The 27,324-nt window shown below is 40.1% G+C and overlaps 1 protein-coding gene across 3 annotated transcripts in view; it reads right to left on the bottom strand.

Moving 5' to 3' along the window:
• LOC126327183 (AP-4 complex accessory subunit Tepsin-like) overlaps positions 1-27,324 on the bottom strand; it is a 97,316-nt gene that overhangs the window by 10,911 nt on the left and 59,081 nt on the right. For all 3 annotated transcript variants that reach the window (XM_049995837.1, XM_049995845.1, XM_049995852.1), the window contains 2 exons: positions 19,883-20,003; positions 2,130-2,243 (listed from right to left, as the gene is read on the bottom strand). In XM_049995837.1, coding sequence (XP_049851794.1) covers positions 2,130-2,243; positions 19,883-20,003 — 235 coding nt within the window. The remainder of the gene's footprint in view (positions 1-2,129; positions 2,244-19,882; positions 20,004-27,324) is intronic.

Here is a 27,324-nt window from a genome sequence, read left to right as displayed (position 1 = left end):
CATCACTGTACCAATACATCACTGTAACAATACAAATGTCATTCACACCTAAAGCTGTGCACATTGCACACATTTTTGTACTGCCAGGCACAGGTGACAATGTACACAAACCACTGACAGGCAAAAATTTGCATCGCACTGGGGTGAAGGAAAAAAGGCATTCACAGAGACAAAAGGGCAGGGGGGAGGGGAGAGGAGGCCAGGCCAGACAGAGAGGGGGAGGAGGATATGGACAGATATGAGAGGAAGAGGAGATAGGCTGTGAGAGGGGAGATGGGCAGAGAAGGGGGGGTACAGGAGGATAGAGAGTAGGGAGGACACAGGACAAAGGAAGTGGGGAGAGGAGATGGTGAACTGAGAGGGGGTGGAGGAGAAACTACATGTAATATATGTGAGATATGCATGTTTGGGCAAAGATACAGGGAAAAGGCTAGTATTTTGAATACATACTAACCCGTTTATAGCAGTCCTGAATATCAAATTAGATGCATAAAACATGTTCCTGTATTGTTTGCGTGTGAGAGATGGTGGCAGATGTATCAGGAGTTCCATTTCATCCCATATAAACATCTCCCAGATGAGGACACCTCCACTACCTGCCTGATAATGCTCTCTTGGCAACATACTCATAGCCCATGACGAGCCTGCATCTACATGTACTGCAACCAATTGTGGTGTTCCTGCACGCACACTAATCTCCATGTCCTGACACTGGCAGTGAGCACATGTGTGGGGATAGTAAGTTCTGTACCCCATTTTGAGGTGATATGGATGGTAAGATTCTTCAACCTTCACCAGATGTTCCTGTTGTCCAGCACCAATTGTTGCACAATAGCCCTTCTATCGATTGGTTTCACTCTGAAGTTAATTTAAAATATTCACAGTGAATACATTATCAATTGTTTTGCACCATTTAACACAGTGGCTAGAGGCCCCATGGGCTATTATACTCACATTATGCAATGTTTTACAGCTTAGTGGCTGCTATTAAAAGTGTGCTGTTCTGTGAGAACTTCCACATGCCCCAACTTACTGATCTCATTTTAGTTATCTTTAATAATGACAAAATTGTAAGTTCTTTTTAAAAAATAAACCTGCCACATAATACAGGGTGACAATTATTGAACTATATGAAATAAAATCGTCATAACTTCTGAACAGTTTGCGTTGGGACATTCAAACTGCATGGTTGGCCGTGGGGCAGGTTGGGAATTAATATCATTTGGTTGACTTGGTTTAGTGACGAAGCCCACTTTCATTTTGACGGGTTCGTCAATAAGCAAAATTGGCATATTTGGGGGGGACTGAGAATCTGCAGTCCTCAATTGAGAAGTCTTCTTCACCCTCTACTGGTGCCTGTGTGGTGTGAAATTCCCAGTCACAGAATAAACGATACGATATTCGTTGATGTCACGGCAACTACAGAATGGTGTGTGAAGGTTTTGGAAGATGATTTCATCCCAATTATCCTGATTTTGACAAGATGTGGTTCATGCAAGATGGAGCTAGACTCCATCAAAGCAGGAGAGTGTTTGATGTCCTGGAGGAGCACTTTTGGTACCACACTTTGGCTCTGGAGTACAAAGAGGTCACTGGCACGTGCCTTGATTGGCCGCTGTATTCTCCGAATCTGAACACATGTGATTCTGTTTTTTGGGTCTATATTAAAGACAAGGTACACAGCAATAACCCCAAAACCATTGCTGAGCTGGAAACAACCACTCAGAATGTCATAGACAGCACTGATGTTCCAACACTTCAGTGGGTCATGCGGAATTTTACTATTTGTCTGCACCACATAATTGCCAATGAAGGCAAGCACATAGAACATGTCATAACGTAAATCTAAATACCTGTAGCAACACTTACATGTTTAATAAAGCATGTGCATGCTCTAGTTTGTAACTAATTTATGTTTTTTTTCATATAGTTCAATAAATGTCACCCTGTACATGATTTTGTATTTATTTTATGTTTCAATCAATCATTCATAACAGTGGATGACTGACAATAAATACATGCAAAACAGTCAAAAAAATTATTTAAATTTTTCTCCATATTATAGCTGCTGTTATTGTAAAACTTAAATACATGGTGATTACTCTAATAGATAAAGAAAAATGACTTACCTCTTGCATAAGTCATTGAGTTTGCGCACTGAATATAATGGTCCTAATTCGTTACAATATTCTGTTACAAGCTGCTTTTCTACAGTAAATTCATTATTTTCTTGTGACTCTATCCTGTAAATAAGTAATAATTCTGTAAAAAATATTTCCATCCTAAAAAATATTACTTCAGTGGAAAATTAATATAAATGGATAAAAGGGTGAAAGTGGAAAGATAACATTGTAACAGTTTACAAGAGTCTTTTGAAATGGATGCTAGGAATTACTGGATGAGATATTGTGAGGGGGGAAAACTGGAATGGAAGTTCTGCAGAAAACAAATAAGAAACGCAAGTATGATACTTGCTGTACTGGCAGTATTTGTATGTGTGGCCAGGGATGCTATTTTTTAAGCATGCATTGATCTCGTCTGCTGGTGTTGACTTGGGGATAACTGTGTTCATCAAAAATCTCCTGACACCATGAGTAGAGCTCCTCCCATCACTTCAGAGTTTCTTCGTAAATCTTGTAATGTTCTATCAATGGCTTTGAGCAATTTTTTATGTGCCATTGTGCATTCATCCCAGAAGATAATTTTAGCCTTGTTTAGAAGTTCACCCCATACAGATTCCCTAGAGCTTTTACATATTGCAAATTGTTCTTTGGCTATTTCAATGGTAATTTTCAGGTGCAGCGGGCAGTTCATTGTTCTTCTATAAGTGTGGTTGCAATGCCGGATAATGTCAGTATTGTTTAACACGTATTTCTGCCAGCAATAGATTTATTAGAAACATTTTCCCGGTGTCACCTAGTGCATCCAAGTACATAATTCCACTAGTGTTGTTGTTGATCCGGTCCATCATAATGTCATAAATTTCCATTTGATTGTCATTGAGGAGTGGTTTGTTGTGAGAAATGTATTGAAGCAGTTTGTTGATGATGGAGCTATTTTCCTTGGTAATTTTGAAGATTGGCACACTGACAGCATCATTTCATGGTGCTTGCATACCAGTTGTACTAAGGTCTGGTTGTTTATTGCTAAACATTTGTCTTCTGGGTGACTGAGTGTTTCACCGAAGATGTCGTTATTGATTTCAATACTCAGGTCAGGATAAGCTTGTCATATTTGATACAGTATGTTGTCACTCATACACTCTTTGAAGGAGTCCCATAGCTGTGTTGGATTCGATGGGTTACATGTTGTCAGAATTACAGCGAATAAGTCTCTCATTTTTCAGCTGAGTCTGTGAGTGAGGCTTCTTGTAGTTTTAGTTCTCAGTGATTGTCATTTTCCTATACTCCTAAGCATTGGCATGCTTCTCTGTATGTTTGGCATATGTAACAGTTAACAGTCTTGGGATCTGTGAAACTTGTTGGTCCCCATATTTCATGTGGCAACATCCGGTGATAGAAACATTCAGCATTGTTTATCTCCAGTGTATAGTCAGCCTAGTGCACCAGTTTTTATGATTCCTGGGTATACTTCTACCGGAATTCCTTGCTTTCAACATTTAAAGATTTTTCTTCTTGTGTTCCATGTATAACAAGTAGGGATGCTGACATATGGTAATGTTTTGTGAATGGATCCACTTGGCACAGTTGGTAAAAAGCTGTTAATGTTGCATTGTGAGGTGGTTTGCTTGCAATTTCTCTGGCACAGTGTCTTTTGCGACATAAACTCTCTGTTCACTCTCCAAATGTACTGCTAGACAGTATGCAGCTGGTTTGTATTTCTATATGAGAAAATGAAAATGCTGATGTATCTTTCCATTTGCTACATGAGGAGCTTGTCATTTCTGTTTTGTTATTCACTGTCTTTGACTATTTGAAATACTGCCATGTCACTGCCTTTGTTCACATACTTACAGACATATTTGATGGATTTCACCGAATTGCAGTATTCTGTGTTTACATGTGCTTGGAACATTTTGGCAAGTAGTGTGTTACATGGTACTACCCGTTGATTATCTATTTCCAGTTTCTCACAGCCTCATATTCGTAATTTTGCTATGAAGCCACCATTTTTGGGTGATCATCTTCTGTATTTGGGATAGCTGTCAACTCCGGTTTGTGTGTCATCCAAGTATGGTTTTGGTTACTTTTTTGTACATTTTCCTTCACTTAAACATGGCAAATTGGGGTTTAATGGCTTGCTTGGTCTGTGACTTATGTTTATCACTACTATTTTGTCCAATTTCGGAGCTACTTGTGGATTGGGAAATTCAACCTGGATGATTTTGTCGATATCCATGGGATGAATTCTGTCATGAAGCCACATGAAATTGTGTGAGTGAGGCACTCCTTGTTTTTGCCATTCAATTGTGTACATCCAGCACCTAATGGTTCCAGAGATGTGGTGTTTTCTGACGACTTCAAAAAATCTCATTTGTTTTTGCCAGAAAACTGAGGCTATTATGTACTGTTGATGCATTGCCGCTTGTCTGTATCTTAGTTGTTCTTTGATTTATGGCCATGATGAGTTGCATGTGAATGTTGTGGAGAGGTCAGGTCATCCATATTTTCTTATGTAGGTCATGGCATCTTGAGTGTATTTATGCATGTGTCCAGACTTCCCATGTATGATGAGGGTAAGATTGTCATTGTTCCAGTAGCATACATTTTTCTGTCATTTCTGATTCAGTCTTATGTAAAGCACCCGCTCGACTTATATTTTTGTATGCATGTCCAACAGGAAGTGTTCGGACGAATGGTGAGTGTTAAGAATGTGATTATATGTTTCATTGTCTCTGATCATTAAGAGTTAAGCAAGAACTCTTTGGAAGTGATTTTTTTTATCTTTGTTTCTATGCCAATTTCAGGTTGGATTTGTTTCACATTAAAATGATATCCATCTTCTTCGTGTAGAAATATTAATGGGTATTGAAGGGCACCTGTTCTTTATTGTACAATTATGTCATGGCTTTGTTTTCATAGTCCACAATTATGATGGCAACTTCATCTACGTATACATCTACATCCATACTCCGCAAGCCACCTGACGGTGTGTGGCGGAGGGTACCCTGAGTACCTCTATCGGTTCTCCCTTCTATTCCAGTCTCGTATTGTACGTGGAAAGAAGGATTGTCAGTATGCTTCTGTGTGGGCTCTAATCTCTCTGATTTTATCCTCATGGTCTCTTCACGAGATATACGTAGGAGGGAGCAATATACTGCTTCACTCTTCAGTGAAGGTATGTTCTCGAAACTTTAACAAAAGCCCGTACCGAGCTACTGAGCATCTCTCCTGCAGAGTCTTCCACTGGAGTTTATCTATCATCTCCGTAACGCTTTCGCAATTACTAAATGATCCTGTAACGAAGCGCGCTGCTCTCCGTTGGATCTTCTCTATCTCTTCTATCAACCCTACCTGGTGCGGATCCCACACTGCTGAGCAGTATTCAAGCATTGGGCGAACAAGCGTACTGTAACCTACTTCCTTTGTTGTCGGATTGCATTTCCTTAGGAGTCTTCCAATGAATCTCAGTATGGCATCTGCTTTACCGACGATCAACTTTACATGATCATTCCATTTTAAATCACTCCTAATGCGTACTCCCAGGTAATTTATGGAATTAACTGCTTCCAGTTGCTGACCTGCTATTTTGTAGCTAAATGTTAAGGGACCTATCTTTCTATGTATTCGCATCACATTACACTTGTCTACATTGAGATTCAATTGCCATTCCATGCACCATGCGTCAATTCGCTGCAGATCCTCCTGCATTTCAGTACAATTTTCCATTGTTGCAACCTCTCGATACACCACAGCATCATCTGCAAAAAGCCTCAGTGAACTTCCGATGTCATCCACCAGGTCATTTATGTATATTGTGAATAGCAACGGTCCTATGACACTCCCCTGCGGCACACCTGAAATCACTCTTACTTCGGAAGACTTCTCTCCATTGAGAATGACATGCTGCGTTCTGTTATCTAGGAACTCCTCAATCCAATCACACAATTGATCTGATAGTCTGTATGCTCTTACTTTGTTCATTAAACGACTGTGGGGAACTGTGTCAAACGCCTTGCGGAAGTCAAGAAACACGGCATCTACCTGTGAACCCATGTCTAAGGCCCACTGAGTCTCGTGGACGAATAGCGCGAGCTGGGTTTCACACGACCGTCTTTTTCGAAACCCATGCTGATTCCTACAGAGTAGATTTCTAGTCTCTAGACATTATACTCGAACATAATACGTGTTCCAAAATTCTACAACTGATCGACGTTAGAGATATAGGTCTATAGTTCTGCACATCTGTTCGACGTCCCTTCTTGAAAACAGGGATGACCTGTGCCCTTTTCCAATCCTTTGGAACGCTTCGCTCTTCTAGAGACCTACGGTACACCGCTGCAAGAAGCGGGGCAAGTTCCTTCGCGTACTCTGTGTAAAATCAAACTGGTATCCCATCAGGACCAGCGGCCTTTCCTCTTTTGAGCAATTTTAATTGTTTCTCTATCCCTCTGTCGTCTAATTCGATATCTACCATTTTGCCAACTGTGCGACAATCTAGAGAAGGAAGCACAGTGCAGTCTTCCTCTGTGAAACAGCTTTGGAAGAAGACATTTAGTATTTCGGCCTTTAGTCTGTCATCCTCTGTTTCAGTACCATTTTGGTCACAGAGTGTTTGGACATTTTGTTTTGATCCACCAACCACTTTGACATAGGACCAAAATTTCTTAGGATTTTCTGCCAAGTCAGTACATAGAACTTTACTTTCGAATTCATTGAAAGCCTCTCGCATAGCCCTCCTCACACTACATTTCGCTTCGCGTAATTTTTGTTTGTCTGCAAGGCTTTGGCTATGTTTATGTTTGCTGTGAAGTTCCCTTTGCTTCCGCAGCAGTTTTCTAACTTGGTTGTTGTACCACGGTGGCTCTTTCCCATCTCTTACGATCTTGCTTGGCACATACTCATCTAACTCGGTTGTTGTACCACGGTGGCTCTTTCCCATCTCTTACGATCTTGCTTGGCACATACTCATCTAACGCAAAACAACACTGAAAGCCTTGCAAAATGGAATCTATGAGTCTTTGTCACATTTGGGCAGCATTTATCAATCTGAAAGGCGTAAACAGACAAAATGGCATTATAATGACCATTTTCGGAATATTTCTTTCTGCAACAGGAATCTGTATATATGCCTTTGCACAATCTAATACGCTAAACACCTTTTTTTCCACATAATGTGTAATTATAATGTTTCAAGATACGAAAAGGATACCTATGCGGTATAGTCTTAGCTTTCAAGGCTCGGTAATCACCACAAGGATGCCATGATCATACTTTTTTGGCACTAAATGGAGGGAGGGGTGACGACAAAGGCCCACTAGATGGATGAATGAGGCCTTCCTTCAACAATGTATTAAATTCCTCCTTGGCAACAGCCTTTAGGTGGTGGTGGTTGTTGGGATGTTTAAGGGGGACTAAACAGCTAAGGTCATCAGTCCCCCAAGCCTTTAGGTCAGGAGCAAGACACTTTGATCTACACGAAATTGGAGGGTCTGTGGTAGTATTGACATAATGTACAGTGTGGTGACATACCTTTTGTGGGGCCCCAGGAGGCCTTGTGTTAGCCAGGAATAGGTCCAGAAGTACAGTATACTCATCACTCTTCAACTGGATCAATTTCGTGTCATATATGCCACGCTACATCGGAATCCATCGTTAGATAGTCCTTTGACACTGTCCATTATGTGGGCATTGGCGACGTCCGGCAGCAGTCAATAACGCATTAAGAAATCAGCTCTGCTTATAGGCTCGGTTACGTCTGCCACGGTGAAATTACACTTCAAGGTACAATGTAATCCTATGTCCACCTCAATGTGCTGCATTCCATATGTCGTGATAGTTGAATTATTAGCTATGGGAAGGCAAAACGAGGTGGCTGGCTGATACTTGTGTAACAGGGTCCATGTCAAAATACTTAAGTCAGAACCCTTGTCCACCAAATACTTGTGCCCTGTCTTGCGATCTGTCATAAAGAGACGCAAGGATGGTGACCGACAGCAATTACTTCTGCCTGTCACTTACAAATGAGAAAGGTACATGCAAAGTGCACTTGTGTGCCTGATCTCCGAATTTCCTGTGGCACCAACACATTTCTATCTGGGTTGAACCTTCGGCTATGGCAGAGTTCGCTGAGGAACGTCATCTAGATCATCTGTAGAATCATCCTCTAGGGTACCTGTCAGACAGTAGTTCACCCATCTGCTCACTCAGTGTGTCAACCTCGCTCAAGAGACTGTGGTAATCCGCCCGCTTTACCACCGAGGTACTATTACACACCATTGTAATTTCAGGGTAGTTAAGGAACCTGGTAGTTAAGGAAGGCAGGATTCGGTTAAGATTGTGGATGGGGCCATAATCAATTACTATTGGTTACCTTTTACAGTTCCCCGCATTTATTTTTAAAACAGTAATTCCAGACTTGACAATAAATAAAAAATACCACACGTTATTAAAATAACTGTGTAAATAATTGTGTTTTCAGTGCATTACAATTTAGTGAATTACCATAAAATAAAGATATAAATAATGTTTTAAAAAAAAAACAAGACATTGTGATCATGGCTGAAGGCCTTACACGACAAGAATGACAATAAATTAAGAATGTTTAAGAACTCGCTGCAATTTACAACTTACAGGTATTGAAATATTAAAATGAAAGTGGTCACAAACACAGCAGAAGGTGTCAGAGGCCAGGAATGGCAGTAAATAAGGTTTTAAGGCTCACTGCTAAAATACAAACACCAAATTATTATTATTTTTTAAGCAAACAACCACAATCACGGCTGAAGGCCCTACACGCCAGGAACGGCAATATATATATATATATATATATATATATTTTAAAAATCCTGCTGTAAAACAGCCAATACAACAGCGAAGGTTAATTTAAAAGGACAAGCAACTGATCACCAAACGGGTGAGATAAAATGATGGTAACTTGGTAACACAACCATTTAAAACCTGCTGTAATGCCAAGAACGGCAATTATATTAAAAATTTGAAACCCTGCTGCAAAACAGCAAATACAATAACAACGGTTAATTTAAAAAGACAAGCAACTGTTCACCACATGCCAGGAACAGCAATAATATTAAAAAATTTAAAAATCTGCTGTAAACCAGGCAATGAAATAGCAAGGTTAATTAAAAAAAACAAGCAACTGACCACCACAGGGAGAATAAGATAATAAAACACAAGAACCAAGGGGCCACAGACAGTGCTCCCGGAATCGACCTCTGAGAGGATTCAGCAACAAACTTTTTTGCGAGGGATGGGATAGGCAGCCAAGAGTTGTACTCACTTCACAAGATGGAAACTCAGACCAGTGGCAGTCTACGAATGACTAATGATAATCTTACTGAGGCTACCTGATGTCCAAGAAACCAAATGCAACGATAGAACAATATGCCAAAAGCACTACACTCGCTGCACTTCGCCTAGGCGATAGTACGAGCAGCAACACGAACCCAAGTCACTGGAGAATTGCGAGACATCACAATAGTGAAGGTTTCTGTTCTTGGTTTGAAATGCACTCATCTTAAAGCTTTCTGGATCCAGTTTACCATGAGGTCATGCACCCTCATGACCACAATCCTTCCATACAGCAGCCCATGCACGCCGCCAGTGGACCTGGCTCCTCCTGAGTCCCCAACCAAACTGCCACACTCACATCACATGACACAGACAAACAACCACGTCGCCCCAAAGATAGGGCAACAGTTACTACATATCGATAGCCGCTGCTGCTGCCACTAGCGGACAGGCAACGCTTGTGAAACGAGTGGTGCCAGTCAACAAGAGAAGAAGACAAAATAACCGCAACTATGCCAACTAAACGATACGGTCTGGCCTCCAAAAGAGGGCGGAAACCTACCAACAGCACCAACAGGAGCCGCAGCATGGCTCAACGATGATGTCTTGAATTCAATCCGCAAGGTCTGCAACAGAATCTAGAAACATGTCCATTTTCGATGCTATAATGGCCTTCACCTGTGCTGGCAGACGGCTGCTCCACAATGTGCATAGTAATGTATCAGGCACCGTGCACGCGTCAACCTTGCTTCTTAAATGATGGATGTACTGATGTGGTTTTCTGTCACCAACATCCTCTGGTGTGATGAGAACCTGCAGCACCCATTCTCCCTTCAAAGCACACACTCTTCCTATTAGTCCAGTCTTTAATTTCTTGTATAATTCCATGTCTCGAAGTGAAGTTGTAATATGCTGAACCTCAACTGTGTAGCCGTGGTCCAGCTGACTGACCACCAGTGCAAACTTAGTGGAGTCGGCAGTCACACAGGCACAGAGGAAACTCGTTTCCACCTGTGCAAACCATAATGCTGGGTTGTGGGGCCAAAACGGCCATAGCCACATGACCAGTCTTGAAATGGTTGGTGGGCCCATCCCCACATCAATTTCTGATTCTTGAAGTTTGCCGCTAGCCATTTGTGCTGCTGATTTATTCTCTATCTAGCTGTGATCACATCATCGGCCTTGCTGTGCTGGTACTGTGAATGGCTGAAAACATAGGGAAACTACAGCTGTAATTTTTCCCGAGGGCATGCAGCTTTACTCTATGGTTAAATGATGATGATGTCCTCTTGAGTAAAATATTCCAGAGGTAAAATAGTCCCCCATTTGGATCTCCAGACGGAGACTACTCAGGACGACTTCGTTATCAGGAGAAAGAAAACTGGCGTTCTACGCATTGGAGTGTGGAATGTCCCTTAGTCAGGCGAGTAGGTTAGAAAATTTAAAAAGGGAAATGGATTGGTTTAATTTCGATATGGTGGGAATTACTGAAGTTCGGTGGCAGGAGGAACAAGACTTCTGGTCAGGTGTATACAGGGTTATAAATACAGAATCATATAGGGGTAATGCAGGAGTAGGTTTAATAATGGAAAAAAAAGAGAGAGTGCACGTAAGTTACTATGCATAGTGAACGCATTATTGTAGCCAAGACAGCCACAAAGCCCATAGCTACCACAGTAATACAAGTTTATAGGTCAAATAGCTCCACAGACAATGAAGAGATTGAAGAAATGTATGATGGGATGAAAGAAATTATTTGGATAGTGAAGACAGATGAAATTTAATAGTCATGGGGGACTGGAATTCTATAGTAGGGAAAGGAAGAGAAGCAAAAGTAGTAGGGGAATATGGAATGGGAGGTAAGCAATGAAAGGGGAAGTCATCTGGTAGAATTTTGCACTGAGCATAACTTAATCACAGCTAACACTTGGTTTAAGAATCATGGAAGAAGGTTGTATGCATGGAAGAGGCCTGGAGACACTGGAAGGTTTCAGATAGATTATATAATGGTAAGAAAGAGATTTAGGAATCAAATTTTAAATTGTAAGACATTTCCAGGGGCAGATGTGGACCCTGTCCACAATATATTGATTGTGAACTGTAAATTAAAACTGAAGAAACTGCAAATAGGTGGGAATTTAAGGAGATGGGATCTGGATGAACTAACAGAACCAGAGGTTGTAGAGAGTTTCAGAGAGAGCATTAGGGAATAATTGACAAGAATGGGGGAAAGAAATGCAGTAGAAGAAGAATGGGTACCTTTGAGAGATGAAATAATGAAGGCATCGGAGGATCAAGTAGGTAAAAAGATGAGGGCTGGTAGAAATCCTTGGGTAACAGAAGAGATATTGAATTTAATTGATGAAAGGAGAAAATATAAAAAGGCAGTAAATGAAGCAGACAAAAAGAATACAAACGTCTCAAAAATGAGATTGACAGGAAGTGCAAAATGGTTAAGCTAGGATGGCTAGAGGACAAATGTAAGCATGTAGAGGCATATTTCACTAGGGGTAAGATAGATGTTGCGTACAGCAAAATTAAAGAGACCTTTGGAGACAAGAGAACCAGATGTACGAACATCAAGAGCTCAGATGGAAAACCAGTTCTATGCAAAGAATGAAAAGTAGAAAGGTGGAAGGAGTATATAGAGGATCTACAAGGGCAATGTTCTTGAGAGCAATATTATGGAAATGGTAGAGTATGTAGATGAAGATGAAATGGGAGATATGATACTGCAGAAAGAATTTGACAGAGCACTGAAAGACCTAAGTTGAAACAAGGCCCCGAGAGTAGACAAATTCCTTTAGAACTACTGATACCCTTGGGAGAGCCAAACATGACAAAACTCTACTATCTGGTGAGCAAGATGTATAAGACATCAGACTTAAAGAAGAATATAATAATTCCAATCCCAAGGATAGCAGGTATTGACAGGTGTGAAAATCACCGAACTGTCAGTTTAATAAGTCACAGTTGCAAAATACTAACATGAATTCTTTACAGACAAATGGAAAAACTGATGGAAGCAGACCTCGGGGAAGATCAGTTTGGATTCTGTAGAAATGGTGGAACACATGAGGCTCTATTGACTCTACAACTTATCTTCAAACATAGATTAAGGAAAGGAAAACATACATTTCTAGCATTTGTAGACATAGAGAAAGCTTTTGACATTGTTGAGTGGAAGACTCTCTTTCAAATTCTGAAGGTGGCCGGTGTCAAATACAGGGAGAAAAAGGCTATTTCCAAATTTGTACAGAAACCAGATGGCAGTTATAAGAGTCAAGGGGCATGAAAGGGAAGCAGTGGTTGGCAAGGGAGTGAGACATGGTTGTAGCCTATCCCCAATGTTATTCAACCTGTATATTGAGCAAGCAGTAAAAAAAAAAAAAAAAATTTGGAGCAGGAATTAAAACCCGTGGTCAAGTAATGAAAACTTTGAGGTATGCCGATGACATTGTAATTCTGTCAGAGACTGCAAAGGACCTGAAACAGCAGTTGGACGGAATTGACAGTGACCTCAAAGGAGGATATAAGATGAACATCAAACAAAGCAAAATGAGGATAATGGAATATGGTCGAATTAAATCAGATGATGCTGAGGGAATTACTCATAGATTAGAAAATGAGACACTTAATGTGGTAAATGATTTTTACTATTTGGGGAGCAAAATAACTGATGATGGTCGAAGTAGAGAGGTTATAAAATACAGACTGGCAAAGGCAAGTTAAGCGTTTTGAAGAGGAGAAATTTGTTAACACTGAGTATAGATTTACAGGTCAGGAAGTCTTTACTGAAAGTACCTGTATACAGTGTAGCCATGTATGGAAGTGAAACATGGATGATATATAGTTTAGACAAGAAGAGAATAGAAGCTTTCAAAATCTGGTGCTACAGAAGAATGCTGAAGATTAGATGGGTTGATCACATAACTAATTGTGGAGAAGAGAAGAAGAATTTGTTGCAGAACTTGACTAGAAGCAGGGATCGGTTAATAGGACACATTCTGAAGCAGCAAGGGATCACCAATTTAGTACTTGAGGGAAGTGTGGAGGATAAAAATTGTAGAGAGAGACCAAGGGATGAATACACTAAGCAGATTCAGAAGGATGAATGTTGCAGTAGTTACTCTGAGATGAAGAAGCCTCCACAGGATAGAGTAGCATAGAGGGTTGCAACAAACTAGTCTCTGGACTGAGGACCACAACAAAACATAGCAACATCTGAAATTAAACGTATAGAAGTTCCTTCAGGTACCAGATTTGCCTCTTTTGATGTAACTAATCTATTTACAAATGTACTGACTGAAGAAACAATCGATATAATCTTTGAAAACTTAGTAAAACATAAGAAAATGTCAAATTCAGAAATATCAGGAGTCCAGGACATGTTACAGCTAACATTCTCACACAATTACTTTACATTTAATGGGAAAGTTTACCAACAGAAGGATGTCTTGTCATAGGCAGTAGCATAACAAGTTTGCTGGCAGAGATATCTCTCAATCATCTGGACACTAAGTTCTGTAAAGAAAACAATATACTCAAAAGTGAAATAGTATATAAGGGGCATTCATATGAAACCTGGTCACTTGTGTAAAGTAACGGTAATGATTTTATTACCTCAAAAATTTAGTTACAGACAGTACACATACTCAAAAATACGCCGAAACTGTTGGCACATTTATCCCATTGTGACACTAGCCGGTCGATTCCATCCTTGAAGAAGCTAGTCGGCTGCTGTTCGATCCAGGCCTGGACCCAGTCACACACTCGTCCATTGTGAATTGCTGTCTGCGAATAGCTTGTTTTAGAGATCCAAACACATGAAAGTCACATGGTGAAAGGTCGGGACTGTACAGTGGATGTTCCAGCATTTCCCACCGAAACTGCTGCAATGTTGTTTTCATCACATTTGCCTTGTGTACGTGGACATTATCATGCAGGAGGATTATGCCATTGGACAACATGCCTCGGTGTTTCAACTTGTTGGCTCGTCTAAAGTTCTGTAAATTGGCTTGATAGCGCCGCTAGGTATTGATGGAAGTTCCCCGTTCTAGGAACTTGACAAGCAGTGCGCCCTTGTGCTAAAAAAAGGTTATCATGAACTTACCAGAAATGGTGTACACGACCTTTGATTTCTTTGGAGGTGGTGAAGTCACACATTACCATTACTTGCCCTGACATTTGCTTTCTGTTTGAAAATGGTGACACCACGTTTCATCACCTGTGACAAAATGCGACAGAAAGCCATATTCCTCCTCATGATAATGTTGCAGATGACTCAAAGACAGTGCCATTCAAGTAATGCACTGTTTGGTGGTCAGTTGGTTGGGAACCCATTCCACACAGATTTTTCGGTGCCCACACTAATACCCAGTCAACAATAGATCTTGTCCACAGTGATTCTGCGGTTGTCCAAGACTAAAGCATTCACTTCTGCGACCATTTCCGGTGTGATGACACAATGAGCCTGTCCAGTCTGAGCATTGTCTTCCAGTGACACACACCCCTCAAGGAATTGTTTGCCTCATTCCACAACACTTGAATGACTCAGACTGTACTCACCATACACAGCCTTCATCCATCGATACATTTCACGGCCTCTTAACTCCCTCTGCCGCCAAAAATTGAATCACTCCTCGTTGTTCCTGCTTAGCCACCTGCACGTTCAGTAGTGGACGATAACTTGTGTGATCACCTTCTCTTCGGCATGAAACCACACTGGTGCTATGGAACATCAAACGGTGTTCTTTAGCAATAGATGGTGCCACCATACCCGCAGTTATGAGGTGCCATCTTAGGTGCAAGGCAAAGGTAGACAAACTAACCATGTTTCATTTGAACTAACCTCATATTACTGGAGATATGCTGCTATTCGATGGAACAAAAGAGGAGATTGAAGAACTAATTGCAGTATTCAATTCTCTACATAAACACATAAAATTCACAATATAACACGAGGACAGCAAAAGCATAAATTTCTTGGATCTAAAAATCACTAATCACCAACAAAAACATAAGTTCAGCATACACAGAGACATACACAGACATAACAATGGACAACTCACCCTGCCATCCCACCACACAGACACATTGCATTTAGGTCCATGCTACACAGAGTATACTCTCTTGATTTAGAAGAAAACAGCCTCAGGAATGAGCTAGATACAATATAAAGCATTGCCATAAACAATGGTTACACAGCCAAAAAACTGACAATTTAGACAGACAAATACACAAACGTAAGACAACAAATGGCCACACTGTGAAAGAAGTGAAACATTTGCCAGTACCCCATACCTGGGGACCTTATCACAAAAAAATTGCAAACCTTTTCAAAAATACTAATGTAATATTTGCATTCTCAACAACAAATAAGGCAGGAAACTAACTTGTCCATACCCTAAAATCAAATACACAAAAATTCCACAACAGTGGAGTGTACAAAGCAACATGCTCCAGTTGTTCTGCCTACTACATGAGGAAAACACGCAGAAACTTCAAAACCCGCTTTCAAGAACATATAAATGCTGTCAGGCTCAACACTTCGAAAAATCAATTATTGTACAACATATGTTGGAAACAAAACATATCGTCAACAGTCTAGAAAACAATTTGGTAGTACTACATTCTGAAGCCAATGGTAAGACCGTAAATCTGTTTGAATAACTGGAGATAAACCTCCAAAAAATAAAAAAAACCACAATCTATGTTAAGTGTACAACCAGATTTCGCAATCCATAGTTACTTCAGTAATTTTAAATACCTATTCTAAAGTTATTCCCTGCATATGTAAACTGTTTACTAATTAGATCTCTGTCACTAAAAATAAATTCATTTTTGATCACACTATGTACAACAACATCTGTGATGCGTTTACTAACATGTGTATGCAAATATGTCTTTTGAGTGAAGTGATATGAATGAAAAGAATGTATAATGGTGTTAAAAACGCTTTTCTTGGATTATGTGGCAAGTTTACACTGTTCATTTTTTCCACTATTTCGCGCATATTTTCCACATTTGATTTATGAGATTGATAACCTAACATCAAATGTTTTCATGACAGGAATATGCATTTCACTTCATTCAAGAGCAAAAATAAATAATGTATTAAGACAAGTTATACCTGATGATGGAACCAAAGGGTCTGAAATGCATTGTGTACTTAATAAAACACAAAAATTTGTGACTGAAGGCTTTTTTAAACCCATGCTTCCAAACCTAAATGTTTTAGTGGTCTATTACATGGTTTTTCTGGTTTCAGTTTTCATAAAAATATACACTGAGGAAATTAGAACTTTACACCATGTTTATTATTTCTTTGTGGTACACGGAACTGTGTTACACAAATGGCTGAGGTAGATGTATGAAGCAGCCATAGCAAGCCCACTGCAACTGTCAGGGACCTTCTTTTGCCAACTCTACAGTAGATTAACAGGAGATAGGATATTATCAACAGTACAAAACTGAATAAGCTGAGTTTTTTCAAAGTTTAAAGCTATCACATTTGTGCAAAACCAGTTAGTAACTTTCATATAAAACATAATTTCCTATTTTCTCCATTGATGTTTCTTTGTCCAGCTTCACAGTAACGCTTATATCATCTGCAAGTAAGACTAATTCAACCTCCTGATTCAAATAAAATGGTAGCTCATTAACATAAGGGAAGAACAGAAGTGGGCCAATGATCAAAGCGTCTGTGACTCCCACTGTATCCCCCTCCCCCTCTTTATTTTTATATGGTGTCCCTCTTTGTATTACTCAAACAGCACAGGGCAGCTTTCTGCATTCTGTTTCTGAAATAAGAACTAAACCGGGCATGCTCTCAATTACATATTGCATAAAAACTTAAATAAAGAATATTACAAGTGACACTATGAAATGCCTTCAGTAAGTCAAAGATCACAACTGGTGACATTTCATTTAAGGATTTTATTATGTGCTCAGTCAATATACACACTAAAGTGCCAAGAAAACTGGTATAGGCACGCATATTCAAATACAGAGATATGTAAACAGGCAGAATACGGTGCTGCAGTTGGCAATGCCTATATAAGACAACAAGTGTCTGGCGCGGTTGTCAGATCGGTTAGTGCTGCTACCATGGTAGGTTATCAAGACTTAAGTGAGTTTGAACATGGTGTTATAGTTGGCGCATGAGCGATAGAACACAGCATCTCCAAGGTAGTGAAGAAGTGGGGATTTTCCCTAAACACCATTTCAAAGAGTGTATTGATAATATTAGGAATCCAGCAAAACATCAAATTTCTGACATCTCTGCAGCTGGAAGAAGATGCTGCAAGAACAAGACCAACGACGACTGAAGAGAATCATTCAGCGTGACAGAAGTGCAACCCTTCCACAAGTTGCTGCAGATTTCAATGCTGGGCCATTGACAAGTGTCACTGTATGAATCATTCAATGAAACATCATCAATATGGGCTTTCAGAGTCGAAGGTCCACTCATGTACCCTTGATAAATGCATGACACAAAGCTCTAGCCTCACCTGGGCCCGTCAACACCGTAAATGGACTGTTGATAACTTGAAACATGTTGCCTGGTCAGACGAGTCTGATTTCAAATTGTATCGAGCAGATGGATGTGTACAGGTATTGGAGACAACCTCATGAATCCTTTGACCCTGCTTGTCGGCAGGAGACTGTTCAAGCTGGTGGAGGCTCTGTAATGGTGTGGGACATGTGCAGTTGGGAATGATATGAGACCCCTGATACGTCCAGATAAGACTCTGACAGGTGACACACACATAAGCATCCTTTCTGATCACCAGCAACCAATACTGTCCATTGTGCATTCTGCGGACTTGAGCAATTCCAGCAGGACGATGTGCCAACCCACACATCTCAAATTGCTGGAGAGTGGCTCCAGGATGCTCTTCTGAGTTTAAACACTTACACTGACCACAAAACTCCCCAAACACAAATATTATTGAGCATATCTGTGATGCCTTGCAAAGTGCTGTTCAGAAGAGATCTCCACCACCTTGTATTTTTAGAGATTTATGGCCAGCCCTGCATGATTCATGGTGTCAATTCCCTCCAGCACTACTTCAGACATTAGTCGAGTCCATTCCAGGCCATGCTGCGGCACTTCTGTGTGCTCGCAGGGACCCTACACAAGATTAGGCAGGTGTACCCGCTTCTTTGGCTCTTCAGTGTAAGTTGCATGAGTAGTGTGGCCATTTTGAAATATAAACTTTGATTGGCTGAATATCTCTTTTAGCACAAAAGTAGGTGACAACCCAGGAGCAAAGTTTTTTTTTTTTTTTTCCCCAATGTACAAACCAGTTGCAGCCTGTGATGTTTACAGAGTGTTATTAATCTACAATTCTCCATTCAGTCCTCCTGCTCACTCCAAAATGACATCATCTTTTTGTTGTGGAAAAATTTGAGTCAATGTTTCTGCATTTTGACGCTCTCTGATATGTGTTCTGCTTTACTTGCAATGATTGTGAGCCGTTTTCACTGAGTCATTATCGCAAAACTGTGTCCTCAATTATCAAAAAAACTGCCATGAGAGGCAGGGATGATCCTGACATTTCTTTTCATAAACCCACCAACTTGTTGGTAATTCTGGTGCTATTCTCAGACTACCTTAAGTATAATGTGCCTTCATTAGAATACATCATTACTGTACAAATAACAAAAACCCATTAACGAAAAACATAAAAAAACTTTTACAGTGTTCTGCTGAAAGACTTCTGTTGGACATGACTAGACTTCTGTTGGACATGACTAACGGCACATCAGTTTCCGTTTGCTTCAGTTTAACTGGTATGGCACAATGCAAGGAAGAGTTTCTGAAGACATCATCGAATCTGACTAAAATCCAGAAGTCATTTTCAACAAAACATATTCATTTTTCAATGGTACTAACTGTGTACTATGGTCTCATCTGAAATTTTATCGTTCTACCATTTTAAATTTAACACAGCATCAAGGCTTTGTAAAGGTCAACATTCAGTTCACCCTCACAGGTTTGCCTTAAATAGATTTTACTGCTGAAAAATTGATTGCAATGCTTTCAAGAAAAAGCTGGTATGGTATGTCTAAAACAAGCACATTATATACAGTTTCATTTCATGTGTTAGCATGCAGAAACATTTGATCCAAGTAAGTATGCCAGATGCTGTAAATTTTTTATGATATTAGTAATGACTTTCTGTTTTATGATGTTCAGTTATGGTAGCATATTTAATGTGGCCGCAATCTACTCACTAAAACATAACAGGTTTTATTATAATGAACTGCAACATTACAATGTACTGGAAAATGAAATGCAACTGGTGGAAAGATATTTTAAAACTATAGTGGTTCACTAAATCTGGCACTGAAGGAGTGTAAAATGTAGAAGACACTGTAATGTTACTGTTTCTGCAGATGGAATCAAAATGTGATGTACAAATACCAACTAAACAGCAACATACCTTTCCAAGGAGTCACTTGATAAATTACTGTCACTGTTTACAGACTGCAACTGTGGATTTGCCAATGACTTCTCATCTTCATCTGATTCCCAGCCACCTCCAGCACGTCCAGGTACATGTGCTTGCGAATGACAGATATACATAAGGCTATACAGTAACATGTATTCAAAGTTGTAGATGAAACTAGAACAACTAACTCATTAAGCAAGGCAAAGTAAAACTGGATTTAAAATGTATGCAGAAACGGATATACTAAAGATATCAATCTGAATGTAAAATTATGAAACCAATCCTATACATCAAGTCACAAGCATATCAATATTATACTGGGCAGACTACAAAGATCCTGAAATGAAAGGAAAAAGAACACAGTACCAGTATTTGCTAATTATATCAGTGTTAGTGATAGGTACAAAAAGAAATATTTATATGAAATGTACGAACTGAGGTGTGTACCTTCACCCTGGTTAGCAGATCTGAAATATATTTACTGGGGATAAAATTAATATTATTTAAAATCAGTCACAGATATTACAGCTGGAAGAACTACGCCGCCACACACCGTCAGGTGGCTTGCGGAGTACGGATGTAGATGTAGAAACCGTTCAGTGCTGTAGTGGTACGGTTCGAATAAAGCTGACATCCACTTAAGCAGTTATCAGTTGCAGAATGAATAGCTATCATCAGAATGGGAATGCTATCACGCACTTTCAGTGGGCTGTATGAGAAGTCTAAAATATTTAAAACTTGCTTCTGGAATTCTTTCCCTGCATGAAATTATATTAATATTCTCCTTTTGATCATTGCATGTATTCTGAAATGACAGACACATAGATAAGTGACTGCAGGTTTGAAAATTCACCAAAAATACTCTTCAGATGTAAGGTCACTAGGACAAGATGAGATAACGATTCGATTGTTTATAGATTACTTGAAATTTATCACCTTCTGGCAGCAATATATCGTAGATCATTGAAGGAACAAAGTATTTCAATAAATCTGAAAAATGTACAGCTCAATCTATTTTCAAGAAATTTCAGTGTGCCATTCTCAACAAGGAGAAACTTGCTTCATGTGTATCCCTCAGATTGCTACTGCTCATTGTTGCTGATGTTGTGGTCTTCAGTCCAAAGATTGGTTTGATGCTGCTCTCCATGCTACTTTATCCTGTGCAAGCCTCTTAAGTCTCCGAGTAACTACTGCAATCTACATCCTAAATCTGTGTACTGTCTTCATCCCTTGGGCTCCCTCTACGATTTTTACCTCCCACACTTCCCTTCAGTAGTAAATTGATGATCCCTTGATGTCCCAGAATATGTCCTATTAAACGATCCTTTCTTCTAGTCAGGTTGTGCAACACATTTCTTTTTTCTCCAATTCTGTTCAGTACTTCCTTATTAGCAACACAATCTACCCATCTAATATTCAGCGTTCTTCTGTAGCACCACATTACAAAAGCTTCTATTCTCTTCTTATCTAAACTACTTTGGGCTTTGGGATTACCTACCAGTCATTATATACATCATGAGCAGTAGCATCCCCTCCCCCCTCCTCCCATGAACCAGAAATCTTGCCATTGGTGGAGAGACTTCTGTGCCTCAGCGATTCAGATGGCCATACTGTAGGTGCAACCACAATGGAGTAGTATCTGTTGAGAGGCCAGGCAAATGAGTTGTTACTGAAAGGGGGGGGGGGGGGGCAAGCTGCCTTTACAGTAGATGCAGGGCAACAGTCTGGGTGAGTGAGTGATCTGGCCTTGTAACATCAACCTAAAAACAGCCTTGCTGTTCTGGTACTGAGAATGGGGAAGCTACCACTGTAATTTTTCCCAGTGTCGTGCAGCTCTACTGTACGGTTAAATGTTGGTGGCATCATCTTGGATACAGTATTCTGGAGGTAAAATAGTCCCCCTTTCAGATCTCTGGGTGGGGACAACTAAGGAAGATGTTGTTATCAGCAGAAAGAAAACTGACATTCCTTGGATCAGAGTGTGTAATGTCAGATCCCTTAATTGAGCAGGTAGGTTAGAAAAATTGAAAACGGAAATGAATATGTTAAAGTTAGATACAGTGGGAATTAGGAGCAGCACTTCTGGTGAGGTGAATAAAGAGTTATAAATACAAGTCAAACAGGGGTAATGCAGAAGCAGGCTTGATAAGCAATAAGAAAATTGGAATTCAGGTAAGCTGCTATGAACAGCATAGTGAACACATTATTGTAGCCAAGATAGACATGAAGCCCAAGTCCATCACAGTAGTACAAGTTTATCTGCTAACAAGCTCAACAGATGACGAAGAGGCTGAAGAAATTTATGATAAGATGAAAGTTACTCAGACAGTTAAGAGAAATGAAAATTTAATAGTCATGAGAGATTTGAATTCAACAGTATGAAAAGGAAGATAAGGAAATATAGTGGGTGATTATGGACTGGAAGAAAGGAATGAAAGAGGCAGCCACCTGGTAGACTCTTGCACAGAGCATCCCGAAGGAAAGTTGTGTATGTGGAAGAGATCTGGAGACACCAGAAGGTTTCAAATTCATTGTATAACATTAAGAGGGAGATTTTGGGACCAGATTTTACATTGTAAGACATTTGCAGGGACAGATGAGGACTCTGACCACAGTTAATTGATTATAAACTGCAGAAGAAAAGTAAAGAAATGGCAAAATGGTAGAAAATTAAGACGTGACCTGAATAAACTGAAAGAACAAGAGGTTGTGGTGAGTTTCTGTGGTAGCATTAGGGAACAATTGACAAGAACAGAGGAAAGGAATACAGTAGAAGAATAATGGGTAGCTTTAAGAGATGAATTAGTGAAGGCAGCAGAGAATCAAATAGGGGGGGAAAAAACGAGGCCTAACAGAAATCCTCAGATAACCCAAGAGATATTGAATTGAATTGATGAATGGAGAAAATATAAAAAAAGCAGTAAATGAAGCAGGTGAAAGGGGATACAAATGTCTACAAAACAACACTGACAGGAAGTGCAAAATGGCTATGCTGGAATGGCTAGAGGACAAATGTAAGGATTTAAAAGCCCATATCACTAGGGGAAAAAACAGATGCCACCTACAAGAAAACTGAAGCAGCCTCTGGAGAAAAGAGAACCACCTGTATGAATACCAAGAACTCAGGTGGAACCAGTCCTAAGCAAAGAAGGTAAAGCTGAAAGGTGGCAGGAGTAAACTGCGAGGGTTCATTTATATTTTAAGTAACCTTGTTGTGATCTTCAGCTCATAGTAGTCTGTGAGCCCAGCCAAGTTGTTAAATATTCTTATCTGTAGAAAAGCTTAATTTTTACTGAAAACCAGGACTTGGCAACTTCTATCTTTTAAGACTTTTATTGTGCCTTTAAATACAGCACTTATAGATAATAAGTGGTGGTGGTTAGTGTTTAACGTCCCGTCGACAACGAGGTCATTAGAGACGGAGCGCAAGCTCGGGTTAGTGAAGGATTGGGAAGGAAATCGGCCGTGCCCTTTCAAAGGAACCATCCCGGCATTCGCCTGAAACGATTTAGGGAAATCACGGAAAACCTAAATCAGGATGGCCGGAGACGGGATTGAACCGTCGTCCTCCCGAATGCGAGTATAGATAATAAGTATCCTGTTACAGGAGACCTTCTGGGCAAAAAATAACAAGCAGTTTTTCAACACCAACACACACACACACACACACACACACACACACACACACACACATAGAAAGAAACTTCCACATGGAAAAAATATATTAAAAACAAAGATTCCAAGACTTATCAAGCGGGAAAGTGCCGGCAGACAGGCACAATGAACAAAACACACAAACACACACACAGAATTAGTAGCTTTCGCAACCGATGGTTGCTTCTTCAGGAAAGAGGGAAGGAGAGGATGTGGGTTTTAAGGGAGAGGGTAAGGAGTCATTCCAATCCCGGGAGCGGAAAGACTTCCCTTAGGGGGAAAAAAGGACAGGTGTACACTCGCGCACACACACACACACACATATCCATCCGCACTTCTGGTGATTGGTAATCCTTGATAGCATGGCTGATGCAGAAGACTCTTTGCTGGCTTTGACAACTTTACACATCAAGACTCCAAACACATTTTCAACTCTCTTGGAACACCACGGTGGCCATGAGGAATACCTCATGCAAATAATAAGATACACAAAACAGGAATTGTCCCCTAATAACTCTTCTTACATAAACTTTATATTTTGAATGATAATTCTGCATAACAAAAAATGCACATACTTCTATCAACAAAGCTTCTTCATTTATTTTCAAAATTAGTATGAGATTTCACTTCTACTCCATGCATGTATTTATTTCCAAATTTCAGCTGCAAAATATCTGGAAAATCTCATACACTCAGAATATAGGGATCGATAGAAGAGGTTGCACTTGTGGGCAATATTATAGAAATGGAAGTGGATGTAGATGAAGATGAAATGTGACATATGATGCTGCGAGAAGAATTTGACAGAACACTGAAAGATCAAAGTCAAAACATGGCCCCGGAAGTAGATGAGATTCTGTTGCAACTACTGATAGTCTCGGGAGAACTGGCCATGACAGAACTCTTGCATCTGGTGAGCAAGATGTATGAAACAAGTGTAATACCTTCAGCCTTCAAGAAGAATATAATAATTCCAATTCCAAAGAAAGCATTTGCTAATAGGTGTGAATATTTCTGAACTATCAGTTTAACAAATTGTGGTTGCAAAATACTAACACAAATTCTTTACAGAAGACTGGAAAAACTGGTAGAAGCCAATCTCTGGGAAGATCAGTTTGGATTCTGGAGAAATTTAGAAAGTGCGAGGCAATACTGACCCTACAACTTCTCTTAGAAGACAGTTCAAGAAAAGGGAAACCTACATTTATAGCAGACTTAAAATTATAACTAATACATCAAATGAAGCATCAACTAAAACAAATTTTCTTACCAGTGCTCAATATGAGCGCCGTTCATCACACAACACACATCAAGTCAACAAGCCAGTTGTTCCCAGTGGTTGGGTAAATGTCATTTAACCAATCACGTACTGAGTGATGCCAGTGAGGTGTGCATCATATTGCTGCAAAATGAACTTCTGTGGTTCAGCTTCTTCCAATTATGGAAAGAACCATCAATCTAGTGCATTACGATAAGCAAAACTAGTTACAGCTGTTTCAACAAAAAAGAAAGGCCCATAAACTTTCCTCTGGGATATGGCATAAAAAACATACAATTTAGGGGAGTCTCATTGCAACTGAATCATCGTGGGATTGGAGGAAGGTGAGGGGGGGGGGGGGGGGGGGGGGGGGGTTGCTGACTACCATAAAGAAAGGATTTTGTGGAGTCTCACATCCTGGGGGGGGGGGGGGGGCGGCAGTTTCAGAATTAATTTTCACTCTGCATCATAGTGTGCACTCATTTCAAGTTTCCAAGTCCTAGTCTGGCACATAGTTTCAATTTGGCAGGAATTTTAAATCAGTGCACACTAAGCTGCAGAGTAAAAATTTGTTCTGGATACTCTACATTGTTCAACTGAAACAAGAGATGTGTATCCATTGTCATTTCAGCCTCACGACTGTGGAATGAAAAGAATCTTATGAAGCCTGTAGTGTCCTGCTTTTCCGTGTTGTATGTGAATGTCACGACAGGCAGTATTGTATCCCAATCTCTCTGCTCATAATGTGGGTGGTAGGCAATTGTTATCTTGCTGCAATGCGAAATAACCTCCGATACTAGTCTCTAATGGAAAACTTTTTCATGATCACAGGGCATTACTTGGGGTGCTCTATTCATTAAAATGTTGTCTTCTACAAGAAACCTTTCAATTTCCACAGCTATGGCAGTTAGCACAGCTTCGGTGACAACAATGTGGGCAGACAGAGAAGACTACTATCCATCGATTCCCATTTGATGATTCCAGGAATCTGCCCAAGAGGTCAATTCCAATCCAGTGGACTGGTATGCTACAGGCAGAATTTTGGTATCATATGCCCCAAGGGTGATTGTGCACACACTTCCGTCACTCGCTTTCCATGCAGTGGCTCACATAGTGTCTAACAGATTGATAGAGACCTAGCCTGAGAAACTTGTGTTAAGGTTCAGTCTAGAGTCTCAACAAATCCCAGGAGACAAGATGTTGGAATATCATGCAAATACTTCAGGACAGCTAGCCATAGATGAGCTGGGATGATGAGCAACCATTATATCGTAGTCCCTCTCAGAAAATGTTCTCTTTTTATAACTGCAATTTTCCTTTGGTTGGTTCGACATCCTTCAAGACTTCTACAGTTTTCATCAGTGCTGAATCTTCTGTCTGTTCAGCAGCAAAGCTGTTTAACAAAGCAATGACCAAGATTTCATCCACTGGTGTGTTCTCGCAAAAAATCCTTGGAAGACAGTCAGCATCCTCGTGTCTGCACCTGCTTTTCTATACCACTGTGATGTGGTACTCCTGAAGCCTTAGTGCCCATCTCACTAGTCGACCTGATGTATCCTACAGGCTACTTAGCCAGAATAAAGAACAATTGCCCATCACAACAGTGAACGGTTCTCCAAAAAAATATAGCCACACTTTTTTGATGCCTCAAATAAAGCATTCTTTCCAGATAGGACAATAGTTCATCTCAGACTCTGGAAGTATAAGCTATCACCTTTTCAGCACTTTCCTAAATTTGCACTAGAACTGGATCTACCCCATAACTTCTACTGTCAGTCTGAAGTTCTATCAGTGCATTCTCATCAAACAATGTTAGGACTAGAGATGATTTTAGCACATCATTCACAACAAGGATAGTTCTTCCTTGCACCTCATTCCAGGAAAATTTGGCCTGTGCCTTGATGCATAAGTCCTTCATGAATTGCTAGCAGCACAAGCACATTCCACCAAAACTTCTCAAAACACGAATTTGCCAAGGAGTTGAAAATCTGTGACTTATCTTATTTTCTCTGGGTTGGGATGGAATCCATCGCTATTAGCTATGTTCCCCAAGATTTTCATCTCTTGGGCATTGAAAAGGCACTTTTTCGTTTTTTGATGGAGGCTTGAAGCCTGATGATACTTTATCCAGATGTCAGACAATTTGAATGTTATTCAAACACCTTTGAAAAGTGAAATTGGCAATTTGACAGTAACTTCCTACACTTACCCATAGATGTAGCAGAACATGATTCTTCATCAGTGGAATTGAGTGCATCTATCCTGAAGTGGTAAGGCTGTTACTATGCACATAGCTTTTATGGCTGCTTGTGACTGTAGTAACCAAATAACATCTACATCTACATCTACATCCATACTCCGCAATGCACCTGACGGTGTGTGGCGGAGGGTACCTTGAGGACCTCTATCGTTTCTCCCTTCTATTCCAGTCTCGTATAATTCATGGAAAGGATTGTCGTTATGCCTCTGTGTGGGCTCTAATCTCTCTGATTTTACCCTCATGGCCTCTTCATGCGATATA

This window comes from Schistocerca gregaria, chromosome 2 (assembly GCF_023897955.1).
Source record: "Schistocerca gregaria isolate iqSchGreg1 chromosome 2, iqSchGreg1.2, whole genome shotgun sequence".
NCBI lineage: Eukaryota > Metazoa > Arthropoda > Insecta > Orthoptera > Acrididae > Schistocerca > Schistocerca gregaria.
Note: the sequence above shows the minus strand (reverse complement) of the source record. Positions and strands in the feature narration are given on the sequence as shown.